The sequence below is a fragment of the Procambarus clarkii genome, chromosome 63, assembly GCF_040958095.1.
Source record: "Procambarus clarkii isolate CNS0578487 chromosome 63, FALCON_Pclarkii_2.0, whole genome shotgun sequence".
Classification (NCBI taxonomy): Eukaryota; Metazoa; Arthropoda; class Malacostraca; order Decapoda; family Cambaridae; genus Procambarus; species Procambarus clarkii.
The window spans coordinates 4,449,565-4,464,686 of NC_091212.1; the positions used below are offsets into that span (position 1 = coordinate 4,449,565).

At 38.4% G+C, this 15,122-nt stretch overlaps 2 protein-coding genes across 3 annotated transcripts; both read left to right on the plus strand.

Annotated features, from left to right (window-relative positions):
• The first annotated feature begins 805 nt into the window (after nt 1-805).
• LOC138354428 (uncharacterized) lies at nt 806-3,519 on the plus strand. The gene is made up of 3 exons (XM_069308620.1): nt 806-1,211; nt 2,302-2,373; nt 2,841-3,519. Exons 1-3 carry the CDS (start codon nt 1,109-1,111, stop codon nt 3,083-3,085), a joined length of 420 nt encoding a protein of 139 aa, XP_069164721.1. The 5' UTR covers nt 806-1,108; the 3' UTR covers nt 3,086-3,519.
• Nucleotides 3,520-5,196: 1,677 nt separating this feature from the next.
• On the plus strand, nt 5,197-8,931 carry LOC138354469 (uncharacterized). 2 transcript variants are annotated; one of them, XM_069308668.1, is made up of 8 exons: nt 5,197-5,333; nt 5,923-6,040; nt 6,276-6,367; nt 7,211-7,418; nt 7,552-7,722; nt 8,003-8,187; nt 8,440-8,673; nt 8,826-8,931. In XM_069308668.1, the coding sequence occupies exons 2-7, from the start codon at nt 5,959-5,961 to the stop codon at nt 8,665-8,667; spliced, it is 966 nt and encodes a 321-aa protein (XP_069164769.1). In that variant the 5' UTR covers nt 5,197-5,333; nt 5,923-5,958; the 3' UTR covers nt 8,668-8,673; nt 8,826-8,931. The 2 variants fall into 2 exon arrangements, with proteins under 2 accessions (XP_069164769.1, XP_069164770.1); XM_069308669.1 differs by lacking the exons at nt 5,197-5,333; nt 8,826-8,931 and adding an exon at nt 5,419-5,707 and having other exon boundaries at nt 8,440-8,819.
• Nucleotides 8,932-15,122: the final 6,191 nt, after the last annotated feature.

The following is a 15,122-nucleotide window of genomic DNA, read 5'->3' on the forward strand; positions in this document are numbered from 1 at the left end:
ATCCATTGCCCCCACAGGATGACTATAGGGTACAGTATCGCCCACAGGATTAGTATATAGGGTTCACTGCCGCCCACAGAGTCGGTATGGAGTCCACCGCCACCCACAGGGTCGGTATGGGGTTCACTACCGCCCACTGGGTCGCTATGAAGTCAACTACCGTCCACAGGGTCGGTAGGGGTCCACTACCGCCCACAGGGTCGGCAGGGGGTCCACTGCCACCCACTGGGTCGGTAGGGGGTCCACTGCCGCCCACAGGATCGATAGGGGGTCCACTGCCGCCCACAGGGTCGATATGGGGGGGGTCCACTACCGCCCACAGGATCGATAGGGGGTCCACTGCCGCCCACAGGGTCGGTAGGGGGTCCACTGCCGCCCACACGTTCGGTAGGGGTCCACTGCCGCCCACAGGGTCGGTAGGGGGTCCACTGCCGCCCACAGGACCGATAGGGGGTCCACTGCCGCCCACAGGGTCGATAGGGGGTCCCTTACCGCCCACAGGGTCTCTATGAAGTCAACTACCGCCCATAGTGTTTGTATAGTGTCCACTATCGCCCATAGTGTTATTATGGGGTCCACTACCCCTCATAGGGTCGGTATGGGGGTCCATTACTACCCACAGGGTGTGTCTGGGGTCTATTTTGGCAATACTGCTTTTCCAATCTCATTTGTTGTTCAATGTAAAATATTTGTTGCTCGACTTGCAACAATTTATATATATATATATATAGTATAGTGCCTTTGCAATAATGTACCAATGTGTGTATTTTCATAACTCGTTTTAAATTGTTGAAAAATAAATAACTACATTGTGAATGCAAGTCAATGTTTACATGCTAAATCAGAGTTGCCAGATTCCGCTTAAAATAGCAAATTGTGCTTATTTTCAAAGCTTGAGAATTTAGCTTTAAAGTAGTTAAAAAACTACGAATTTCGCAATTTGCTATGTACTTTAGTGTACTATTTTAAAATAAGATTGGTTTTTAAGCTGCAAGTCATATGAATCTCAAAAAAAGTATATTATTAACAATCTTATCTCCATAGTTCACTAGTTTCTGTAAATCAGATCTGGTAACTGTAGGCCAAGTACTGGTAGACTCAAGACACAATGTGTGTTGAAGCTATTCTCTTTGAAGAAGTCATCTCGACAGGATCTTCCAGCTCCAGCTATAAAACTTCACCAAACATGGATCTACCTAGTACATCAAATGGTAAGGAATTACTAAACTGTACAAAGTTTTATGCTAGAACATTTGTTACAGAATTGTCCCTGTCAGGGACAATTCAGTCCCTATTCTATGTGTACTCCATCACATAGTGACGGAGTATGTGGGAATAATTTTGTTGACACTGTCCATTTTGTCAATTCTACAACAGCAGATAATATGAATTCCCAGAGATATTTGTAACTTGAGATACTTGGTTTGGTTTGGTTAAGTTAGGTTAGGTTAGCCTAACCCAGTAAATCCTCCCCGGCTAGAATATAAACCCCGGACAAAGTGCTCGTGAAATGCCAGGCATTTGCAAATATGAGGATGTGGTTGATTAGATTATATTCTTTTCTATATCATAGATGTTCAATATATGAAAAATATTTTAGACTTAAAAATGGACCCCTGAGGTACTCAACTTAACACATTTCTTCATATTCATTCCCATTTAGTATGACCTTTTGCTCTCTTTGTTTTAACTATTGTTTTGTGCACTTTACAATTTTTTTCATGAACCTGTAATTTCCTTGCTAGTCTTCCATGTGGTACCTTATTAAAGTCTTTAGCATAATCCATGTATACTACATCCACCGGAAACCCTTTATCTGAGTACCATGTTACCATGTCCCAAAAGTGAGGAGGTTTATAAGGTAGCATCTGTTTTTAAGAAGACCATGGTGTGTCGATTGAATAAGATTGTTCACTGAAAGATGGTAAATGATTCCCTCCCTTAGGATTTTCGCCATGAGCTTGCAGATGTGTTATACCTAGCTGATTGGACATTAGTTTTGTGCTTAACTCTTTCTGCTTTTTTTTTAAATACTGTAAGGGTGAAATTTTCATATTTCAAATCTCGGGGTACTATCCCTTGGTTCAGATATTTTGTGGAAAGTATTTTCAGCAGTATTCATAGTTCTTCTGTCAGTTTATTTTCCTTTATAATTAAGGTTTGTTTTCTTTTGTACCATAGAAAGTACCACAGAAAGGTGTTATAATGTTGTGTTAGCTTTTCTGTACAATTTTTCTTTTTTGTTTGTATAAAAGGCTATGCAATGAATTCAAATATTTACGCTACCAATCAATTTTTCAGATAGATCATCGGATTTTGACAGTATGCTGTACATACCAGATGTTCCAAAAATAACTACAGACAACAATAATGGTACTGTGTTTACTATTTTTATACTTTATATATAGGAAGACAAGTTCAATCAATGAGCATTTTAATATATCATCAAAATTTTCATACATTTCTTTCACTTTGTTACACTTGTAAAAACTTATTCTTAGCTATATTTATATAAATGTTAATACCACTGTTAAATGAACATATTGATTTGTGTCCTTATTAGTTATAGCTTATTTATGTTGACCCAGCACCTTACTAAAGGCATTACCTTAACTTGTGTCACTATCTCTCTAGGGGGCTCCAGGTAGGCAGTATAGGTAATGCCACTAACATGCATATCATTATGGGAAAGTCCATAATTTAACACATAATTATAAGTAGGAAATTTGTAGCAAATTTTAAGATTATTAATAGGTACATTGTAGCATAATTTTGCATAAGCATAATTTTCTTGTTTTGTTCTTGTACTTTTCCTTCGAACAGTATTATTTTCTCTTCAGAATTTCACCGGAGAATAGCAGTGATGACTAGAGAACATCTTGAACGTGAGTACCAGAAAGCACGTGCTGCAATGATACAAAGAAATGAGTACTTGAAGAGACTCTTAAACGTGGAGGAACCAAACTCAATAAAGGTGACAAACAAGAAACAGAAAAAAGATAACATACAGGATGTATCACACATTAATTCAAAACAAAGACCAGCTGCACCCCAATCTGATGGTAATCTTCTATTATTTTCTTAACAATATTTCTACAGCTGTTATTTGTGTACTTTCCAATAATATTTGTTGCCTATTTTTAAGTGTATGCTAGACAATTATGGAGATTAAATTACTATAACACTGAACAACTTGGTAGCATAAAGTTAGTTATAGTAATATCTTGAGATTTGTCTGAAAATATTAATACTTGTATACAATTTGCAATTATGTACCATGCTTAAATCTTCAAATGTGCCACCCAGACATTCTGCCTGCTATACTTTCACCACCACACATTCAAAATGCGGGCTATTCTACTAGTGGCAGAACGTACACTCAAAGTTATTTGGCAGCTGGTGAAGAAACTTTGGAATCATTTGATGTTGGTATGTCCCAACATCATTTGTTGGTATTTAAATGAGGGTTTATTTAATGGACACACGTCATAAATATTATGTACCAAAATTGTGCTTAATGCCTATGAAATTTTGTTTAACATATTATACTAATCATTCCTTTCACTTACAAATTTTTCTTACTAATTTTTAATCCCATATTTCAAAGTACTTGCTGCAGAACTTGAACAAATTAAAGATTCTCAGCCAAGTGTTTCTGACTGGCAAAAAAGAAGAAAAAATGCAGAGATTAATTGGGGAGAAAGCAGGGCAATGCTGTTCGATTGGACATTGTCTGAGTTGGGTGTTCCAGATAAAGGTAAATTAAATATTGCTGTGTTCATTAAGGTTATACTGTATAATAAGCATCATATGCATATTAATGACACTCTATTAATACATTTAGACTTCAGATTGTTTAAAATGTTAGGTATACAGTATTTAAAATTAGTATAAATAATTACCCCTTTTTTCATCAGGTAAAGTTTGTGTACAATGTACAAATTGTGAGGCAAGCATCAAATGTGAAGACTGTTTTGCATTTTTGTGTCACATTTGTGACCAAATGCAACATTTTCTCATGCCTTTCCACCACAGATTATATTGGAAAAATGGCTTTTATGAGCCATTAGACCCGACACAAACTGTGTGCCCTGAAGGAAATATCTTTCACTGGAGTAAGTATACGATACCTGTATAAAATCCGTACTTTGTTCCGAGATTACTTCTACTTCCCAATCCCAGTCTAGAGCTACGATTATCTTGGTATAACAAAATAAAATGAATAAATGTTTCATTTCAGTCATTACAACATTTGGAGAAGTCTTAAAGTTTAAACCTGACACTTGGTTTTATAGATTGATTTAATCGTCTGATTGTTTCTTTTCTGTGAATTTCTCAGTCATTATCTGGAGAATAATGTCAATATTTTGTACAATCAAGAAACAATGAAATATTCAGTCTGAAATTCTTTTCCATAAAACTCATTTTGTCAAACTGTCTTCCTTTTCTTTGTTACCAGAACCTGTTGTACCAGCCCAACCACCAAATTCTTGCCCCAACTGCACAGATTGCAAGTTTAAAATTTCAAGCTCCAGCAATCTCTGCATCTTCATCACTATAATGGGTAAATAAACTTTAAAATTTACCCTTTTATTTCCATTACCGGATATTCCTGAATCACAATACATTTTGAAATTTTTGTTGCTATAAATGTTAATTTTTACATCACTATTTTAGCAAGTCGCCACACCACTCAATGCACTGTATTTTAAACTACAGGAAGGTATGACCTCTATACTCCAATCTATACATGCCACTGTGGATATGAGCATCAACAACTAGGCAAGACCATGCACAAGTCTGGTTTCTATTCATCATTAGGAAAGAGCAGCACATTCTACAGCACCAGTCTGCTTGAATCATGGCACCATATAAAAAGAAATTGTCCTGGAACATCATTTCGGGCATTAGTCACTGCACTGGAATCCTTTGGTGCTTCTCGTGGGCGTGTATGTTTTGATACCGTTATTCTTAATATTTTCAGTTTTATATTTCAATACAAAAATTATCAAAATTTTGTAGTAATGTATATTCATTTATTAATAATTAGTTTTTAATTTTGTTCAAACACAAAATGGAATGTTTTTTTTGTTTATTTATCTTATGTCATAATATGCATTTTAAATGTCACCATCTAAAAAATTCTATTCCTAGATTGGACCCATTAATTATATAACTTCGAAGAGAGTGTTCTTCGAATGGCGATTCCAGCAATATGAGCTGAGAAAAATTAGAGGAGAAGCTGACAATGAGTGTCCTGCTTGTGATAAAACCCCTTTAGCAGTACATATTGATGGCAACAAGAAGCTGTATCGTTACAACAAAGTTGGGAGGTAATAAAATGTGCTTTACAGATACTTAATGTATAGTATTCTTTTGTTCTCTACACACACTATATTATAATGAATTATATTGTCTTCAAATTAATGTTCTTATAAATAAAGTATGCACATATAAATATACATTGTCATATGACATATTTTTTAACTGAGTATGTCTTTATAGTTTGCCTTTCAATTGCATCCATATCATCATTTTATTTATCTAACACCATGTAAATTTTTGTTTTATGTAAAATTTAGCAGTGCATCAGAATTCTTCATATAAAACATTTTTTGATACCCCATTACCCATTGTTTAATATTAGCCACAAGCAAAGCCATTTTTAGGAGTCCTACATGCAAAAGGACATGCTTGGTATTGTCAGGTAAATAAAAATATAACATTACATTTATGTATACTAATTAAATTTAATGTAATGTATACATTACATTAAATATAATAAGTACAGTTTGTGTAAAAAAATTTAAGATTTCTGATTGTTTAAGATTAATGATATACGTATCATTTAATATAGTAGGAGGCTTTTAATTTTTGTACAATAATTTGAATTTTTTTTTACTGTATACTTTTATGTTAAAGGTATTATATGGAGGGCGGTGGCAAGAAGGAAGTGGCATGACTTTAGGGGAAGAGGCAGAGCAAGTGTTTGCATACCTCTCACGATACAACTCTACAACTAAAAACATGCTGAAAGCTGGTATTTGTTTATATGGTTCATCTGATCAAGTTTTTTATTATTTTACCTGCCCTGTAATCAGTATAATGCGATTTGTATTCAGTATTCAATAAGTATCAACTCCCTCAAATAATCAATAAAAGAATGAAAACATATTGGTCAAACTTGAGTTGGTCTTGGTGAGTAAAGGTATGTTATGAAACTGTTATTAATCTATGCTCTTCAAGATGTTCATTGCTATAAATATTTTTCTCAGAAAGAACAGAAGAACTCACAGAGGGTGCAGTCTTTTGGAACCATCGAAAAATTGATGGACTGGCTCGTGCATTAGTTACTCGACTCAGAAAGGTACTAAAAATAATATATATTTATTTTATTTATTTGTATTTATTTTGAAACTTATTATAATGCATTTATATGTGAAAGGTATTATAATGCATTTATAGGTTAGTTATGTGTTCAGATCATGTACTACATATATTTTCCATTATAAATTAGCGACCATTTCCTTGAATTAACTGCTTGAACTTTTTCAATATATCAATAAGGTTAATTTGTATAAAGTATATAGTATTTAATTAACCTAAATGTATGATTCCGAGATATATCAAATGTGTTCACAGAGAAATCACAGTATCGTGATATATCACGGGAACTGTGATGAGGGTTTGAACCCCATGCACTGAGTGCTCTCAGATGCATGCTCTAGTTCACTACGCCACGACATGGTCAGATGAATTGCAACTTGGAGTACTACTGCACCCACAAGGATCCCAAGGCTTCCACTGAAGCCAAACCAGGTTTCACACAATTCCCCCATGAACTCGGTCTCTGTCATTCAGTAGTTCTGCCTTTGATGCCCCCATTTCAATGTCTTTCTCCATGTATTGATATATCACAATAATATGAATTCTATGTGTATTGAAAGGGCCATCAGAGGTAAAACTACTGGAGGACACAGACCAAGTACATGGGAAACTGCATGCACAACCGCCCATGGAATGGGTATGGGGGTGCATAATTAACAAAAATTGAATTGTGGGTTCATTAGTACCCTAGGTTGCAATTCTTTTGACCATGTTGTGGCGCATTCAACTACAGCAAGCATCTGGGAATGCCAAGCCCATAGGTTCGAACCACTCATCATGGTTAATGTGATTTGTTCATTAAATTTATTATATTTTCAAATAGGCCAGAGAGACGGAAATAACAGTTTCAAATGAGATCGACAAACTTGATGTTCAAAAGTCATTGATTCAAGAATGGCGATCTGACCTACAAATGATTTGTAAGGAGTTAGAGTTAAACACTGGAACAACCTCGAAGAACATAAAATATTCTATCGAGGCAGTTGCAGACTCTATCGGGCATCGCAAAAATCTGATTGCCACTGATGCAGGTAGGCTTACTATTTCTTTGTTAACTCTGAAGCAATTTCTATTTAGCTCTTGTCTATAATTTCTATGTAGGTAAATGATGAGGAAATTTTTTTAACAACTTTAAAACTTTCAGCCAAAAAACTTTATTTGCAGCATCCAGTAAAATGCGCTCTTCCCTCCGGCACAGAAATGAGTGTGATAGGAAAAAGCTTCAAGGCTTCATAAAAATCTACAATAGTGAAAACTCTGAAATTCTCAGTGAAAAGGATGCAATAGAAGGTATCCTGCCATGGCACAATTTATTGCCTCATCATAGCCAAAATGGTATGTAACTACATCTCATTTTATCAGGGGTTACAATTCGGCCTTATCAAGATAACTAACATTTAGCATGCATAATGGATAAGCTTTACTTATTTTTGAAGTAAAATATCATCACTACTGTTTGTAAAATAGGTGCAGTATCATAATCCGTAGGTTTTTATCAGGTTGATACTGCACAATAAACTATGTATAGTATGTATAATGCAAGTACCTAAACTGTAATTACATTAAATTGAGTTGTAGTTTACTTGCAGTAAATATAAATTTCCTCTTTTATTAGTGTCCCTTGCTCAAAAAAAGAAGGCAGTAGAAGATGTGGAGCTTCAGAAGAGATCCAGAGAAGAGCAACAACACACTGTTCAAGAAATGCTGCATTATCTCGCATATTACAAGAATAAGAGAGAGATTTTAACCGAACATACTGAAGAGTTGTTATGTGGAATTTTTCCTTCATATCTAAGCAAGGTAAGCTAACAGCCTAAATGTGTGTTGCAATTCAGTTCTTCATAAACATTTATCCAGCAGAATTTTATACTTGTCTTGCTATTTACAACTTTGACAGGTAGACAATTCCATGGTTTTCATATACTGTACTGGTGTGTTTTACATATATTTGAACTTTTACCGAAAACTTTATTTATTTATTCTAATTTCTTTAGTATTTTCAGGGAAATTTGTAAATGTCTTAAACCCCATTAAATAGTCTATATATTACAGGATCCTAACAAGTACACTATTGAAGAGAAGCACCTATCAACCAAAAATAAGAGTGGAATCTTGGCTCTTTTGAAGCAAGGGCAAAAGATGTGTTCTGACAAGCTGAGTGATGCAAAGCGTTTATTTGGATACCAGGAAGAGGATGTTGATGTTTCCGAGCCCTACCTGGAGCTTTGTGACAGTGAAGATGATGATGATGAAGATGAAGATTTACTACTAAACTCATGATACAAAAGTTAAGTATAATAAATTTTACCTGATTTCTCTTGCTAATTTCTCTTACTTAATTTCTCTAATTTCTAATTATCCTAGCCCTAAGATTACTACTGGCCTCCATTGCCTTGCCTGCACTTTGTTTCCCCCTTAACCATATCACTCATTCTTACAGGTGTGAGACAGAGAGGTACAAGATCATCCAAGAGGAACAACACCTGAAGCACCCAACATTTGGGTGTTTTAATTAATAAAAACGCCCTTCATGGCTTCACTCATCCTGGCTGGTTTAATTAAAAAAACCTAACCTAAACCTAATATATATACCTCTAGAGTCAAGGGAGTTAAGTTTTAGGCTGCACAATGAAACTGCTATTGACAATTTTATAACTGCTGCTGATAATGTCTGTCCTGTGACTTTTTTGTAAGCATAACCAAAAGGCTTAACAATCCCTTGCTTACAAAGGGAATACTTAAACCCATTAATAAAAAACATGACCTTGAGAAGAAGTATAGGTTAGGAATTGTCTCCAAAGAATTCTCATGCTCTTCAACAGGTCACTTGAACTCCAAACCTTTCCAGTTATCCTAAAAAAAGCGAGTTACCCCTGTACACAAATGTGGTGATCTCACAGATGTTAACAATTACAGACCTATATCAATCCTGCCTAACTTGTCAACATTTTTTGAAAAACTAATCTACAAGCAGTTTTACTCTTATCTAGCCAAACACCATATACTTAGTACTAGGCTGTACAAGAATATAACAACTCTTGTATATATCTCAAAAAAAAAAAAAAAAAAAAAAAGCACAAGACGAAGCTTGAAAAAGTTTAGTGGTATGCAAATAGGCTAGTCCCAGGACTAAGAGGCATGAGTTACGAGGACAGGCTGCGAGAAATGCAATTGATAGGGTACATAAAGATAAACTGTTTAACACGGGTGGTAGGCGAACAAGGGGACACAGGTGGAAACTTAGTACCCAAATGAACCACTAGGATGTTAGAAAGAACCTTTTCAGTGTCAGAGTAGTTAATAGATGGAATGCATTAGGCAGTGATGTGGTGGAGGCTGACTCCATACACAGTTTCAAATGCAGATATGATAGAGCCCAGTAGGCTCAGGAATCTGTACATCAGTTGATTGCCAGTTGAGAGGTGGGACCAAAGAGCCAGAGCTCAACCCCCCGCAACCACAACTAGGTGAGTATACACACACACACACACACGTATACACACACACACACAGACACAAACATACACACACTAATGCCTCTATTCACCTTGCAGTAAATAGGAACCTGAAAGTCAGGAAGCTGCTAAAGGCTGCATCTTGGGGATGTGTGAGTGTGTTAGATAAAAATATATGTTGTTTAGATATGATGGAGGAAAAGAGGCCGAGAGTCGGTACATTAGACAACCGACGCTTAGAAAGGCGGGGTCCAAGAGCTAACAGCTAAATCTTGGAAATAATAAATTAAAATATTTAATACACCCACATACATGTTTCACATTATTTTGGCTGAGGGCACACTGAGGGCTGATGGCCCCGTCGACGGGGCAGGAAGTCGGTGGTTGATCAAAGGCCTCCCACATCCTCCACATACCTGAGGATTATTCCGGCTTAATTTTAAACGGAAGTAATGTCTTGGCATTTACGGCTTCAGCGGGTGGGTGGGTCCGTGGGTTTATTACACTGTGAGTGAAAACAATCGCCTATTCTCTATTTTATATTGCGGCTTGTAGAGCTAGAAGCTGTTGCCTCTTGTGTGCGTTGCACAAGGGGATTAATAGCTTTCAATATTTCCAGTATTTTTTAAGGTAACGCTTAAATACCGAAGATACTGCTATTGGACACCGCTTAATTGACAATGTCTCAACAACGCAGGCTAAAGATGTGCGTGGCTCCTGCTATTGCAATGATGCTCATTTGTTTTTCAATGATGGGCCTTAGTTGCCCCCTCTCTAACTTACCGTTCTAAATACCCCTTCTCCATCTTCCGCAAACATTTCCCCTCATACATCTCCCCCCTTTCCTCCTGTCCCCCTTGTCCATCTTTGTCCCCCTGTCCATCTTTGTCCCCTGTCCCTCACTTTGTCCCCTTGCCCACATTTTCTGTCCTCTGTCCCAGATCCCTTTCCCCCTCTCTGTCCCCCTGTCCCCCCTTTCCATCTCTCTGTCCCCCTGTCCCTCTCTATCCCATTGTCCCTGTCTCTGTCCCCCCTGTCTCTCTCTGTCCCCCTGTTCTTCTCTGTCCTCCTGTTCCTCTCTCTGTCCCCCTGTCACTCTCTGTCCCCCTGTTCCTCTATGTCCCCCTGTCCATCTCTCTGTCCCCTGTACCTCTCTGTCCCCCTGCCCACTCTTTCTGTCCGCTGTCCATCATCTGTCCCCCTCCCTTTCCTCCAGTCCCCCTATCCATCTCTGTCCCCTTGTCCCTGTCTCTCCTCTGTCCCCTCTCTCTTGGTCTCCTGCCCCCCTCTCCTCCCTCTGTCCCCCGGTCCCCCTCTCTGACCCTGTCCCTCTGTCTCTGTCTCTGTCCATGTCCCCCTCTCTGTCCCTGTCTCCCTCCCTGTCCCACTGCTCCCCCTCTGTTCCCCCGTCCCTCCTCTGGCCCTGTCCGTCTGTCCCTGTCCCTCTGTCTCTGCCTCTCCTCGTTTCTGACATTCTCTGTGTCAGCCTATCTCTCTGTCTCTTTCCTCGCTCTATCTCTGTCATTCTCTCACTGACTTTGCATATCCTTATCTATACGTCTCTGTGTCTAACATTCTCTCCCTGACTCTGTCTATATCTATTTCTCTGTCTCGATCTTCATCTCTTTCTCTCTCTCTCTCTCTCTCTCTCTCTCTCTCTCTCTCTCTCTCTCTCTCTCTCTCTCTCTCTCTCCTTACATACATACATACATACATACATACATACATACATACATACATACGTACATACATACATACATACATACATTTATTTAACACATGTGGTACACGCACAAGGGGACACAGGTGGTGGAGGCTGATTCCATACACAGTTTCAAGTGTATGGAAAGTGTATGTATTCAAGTGTATGTATTCAAGTGGCGGGACCAAAGAGCCAAAGTTCAACCCTTGCAACCACAACTAGGTTAGTACATACATACATACATAAGATATAAAACAGTGGAGGATTCCCAGGTAGAACAATCAACCACAATGCCCATTACCCCTTTACCCTGATGTCCTTAACTACACAACTATACAAGAGTCATTAACACGTGTAATGGCTGATCCCCCATCTTTCATTTTATCAGCTTAGTTCCTTTATTATGCCCCAATTACTCATCCCTTGAGCGGTAGTTAAACTGAACCCAAATTTAAAAAAAGTTCCTTGCTAAGCAAGCTACAGTCTTGATAAGTCAGATATATTGTTTGTTAACACATTTCTCAACAATGAACAGTCAGTTTTATCAAGCTAACATATCCTAACACAACGAGTGAGAGTATTAACTGGTCTAATTATTTTATTAGACCAGTATATATTATTAGATTATACTGGTATAATTATATATATATATATATATATATATATATATATATATATATATATATATATATATATATATATATATATATATGTATGTATGTATGAGTGTGTGTGTACATGTGTATACAACATTAATAATTTTGTAACTAGCGTCAAACATTGTTATTTGCTTAGCTAAACGAACTAGAGGGTTCCGGTCCTGAACCGATTATGTGCCTCTGTAATCCTTTACACCACGGCCCACGGGATGGGTATGGGGTGCATAATAAAGAAAGCAATAGAAGAAATTGAAATTGCATAATACGGTTATTGACATTCAATAATAGTAAGATAAAGCAATGAGGACCAAATGGGAGACCAGTGATCAGTGTCTTGTATTCCCTGCAATACCTCAAATCCTACGTACCTCACTGACAGGCTCCAGTATGTTTCTGTGAATAATTCAATTTCTCCCACCCTACCCATCAACATTGGTGTTCCTCAGGGCAGCATACTTGGCATACTTGGGTATCCTTTGGAGGTGCTTATCCAGTTCTCACTTGAACACTATGAGGGGATTGCCAGTTATGCCATGCAGTTATGCAATGTATGAATCTATCTATAAGTCCACCAATCTTTGTAAAAATTTCTTGTATGGATGTACCTTACCTAAATAAACATTTATTTATTTATTATTTATATTTAGGATTCATCAACTGCCAAAGATATTCACATGTCAGTATAATTCTGGCGAGAGAGAGGTTTGGGAAAAGCCGTTATACCAACTAGTCAGCAATAAGGGTGATATTTGTGGGGCACAGGCACACTCGGCCTGGCCCATTAACCCCCAACTGACACTATAACTACTAGCTACTAGGTACATGAACATAATTACATAATTTACGTACATAATTTAAGGTACATAATTACTAGGTACATGAGGACTGGCCATTGTACTATATAGACCTGAAAAAGTGTAACTTAGCGACAACAAGAAAATATTGAATCACAAGACCAACGACGACCATTCCCTTACCCTGCCATAAACACTGAAATTTGACACCCTACCTCTGGAGCCACCCTGACCACAGGTCCACCAACTACATTTCCCTCCCTCCAACTCTGCCTCCACTTACATTGTACACCACGCAAGTGTGGACTAGTGTGTAAATCTTACTGATACCACACTTAACCTTTATTCTTTCTCAATGTGTTGTATAAAAGGATCTGATTATACCGTTTCATTTCTAACTCCTTTTCTTGGAAGAATGCCACATATGATCGTACACACACACTAGGTCTGTATAGGGTATAGGCAAGGTCTGACAAGGTATACTAGGTGAGTACTAGTTGAGTACTTACACACAAGATATTCTAGGTGAGACTAGGTGAGTATACACACACACGCAACATATACTAAGTTAGTACACCCAGAAACAAGATATACTAGGTGAATACACACATACAAGGTATACTAGGTGAGTACTAGTTGAGAACTTACACACAAGATATTCTAGGTGAGACTAGGTGAGTATACACACACACACGCAACATATACTAGGTTAGTACACCCAGAAACAAGATATACTAGGTGAATACACACATACAAGGTATACTAGGTGAGTACTAGTTGAGAACTTACACACAAGATATTCTAGGTGAGACTAGGTGAGTATACACACACACACGCAACATATACTAGGTTAGTACACCCAGAAACAAGATATACTAGGTGAATACACACATACAAGGTATACTAGGTGAGTACTAGTTGAGAACTTACACACAAGATATTCTAGGTGAGACTAGGTGAGTATACACACACACACGCAACATATACTAGGTTAGTACACCCAGAAACAAGATATACTAGGTGAATACACACATACAAGGTATACTAGGTGAGTACTAGTTGAGAACTTACACACAAGATATTCTAGGTGAGACTAGGTGAGTATATACACACACACACGCAACATATACTAGGTTAGTACACCCAGAAACAAGATATACTAGGTGAATACACACATACAAGGTATACTAGGTGAGTACTAGTTGAGAACTTACACACAAGATATTCTAGGTGAGACTAGGTGAGTATACACACACACACGCAACATATACTAGGTTAGTACACCCAGAAACAAGATATACTAGGTGAATACACACATACAAGGTATACTAGGTGAGTACTAGTTGAGAACTTACACACAAGATATTCTAGGTGAGACTAGGTGAGTATACACACACACACGCAACATATACTAGGTTAGTACACCCAGAAACAAGATATACTAGGTGAATACCCTAACACCAACCTCCTACAGTACACAACACCAACCTCCCACAGTACACCTCCCACAGGTAACCCCAGCACCAACCTCCCACAGTACACAACACCAACCTCCCACAGTACACAACACCAACCTCCCACAGTACACATCCCACAGGTAACCCCAGCACCAACCTCCCACAGTACACAACACCAACCTCCCACAGGTAACCCCAACACCAACCTCCCACAGTACACCTCCCACAGGTAACCCCAGCACCAACCTCCCACAGTAACCCCAACACCAACCTCCCACAGTACACAACACCAACCTCCCACAGTACACATCCCACAGGTAACCCCAGCACCAACCTCCCACAGTACACCTCCCACAGGTAACCCCAACACCAACCTCCCACAGTACACAACACCAACCTCCCACAGTACACCTCCTACAGGTAACCCCAACACCAACCTCACACAGTACACCTCCCACAGTAACCCCAGCACCAACCTCCCACAGTAACCCCAACACCAACCTCCCACAGTACACAACACCAACCTCCCACAGTACACATCCCACAGGTAACCCCAGCACCAACCTCCCACAGTACACCTCCCACAGGTAACCCCAACACCAACCTCCCACAGTACACAACACCAACCTCCCACAGTACACCTCCCACAGGTAACCCCAGCACCAACC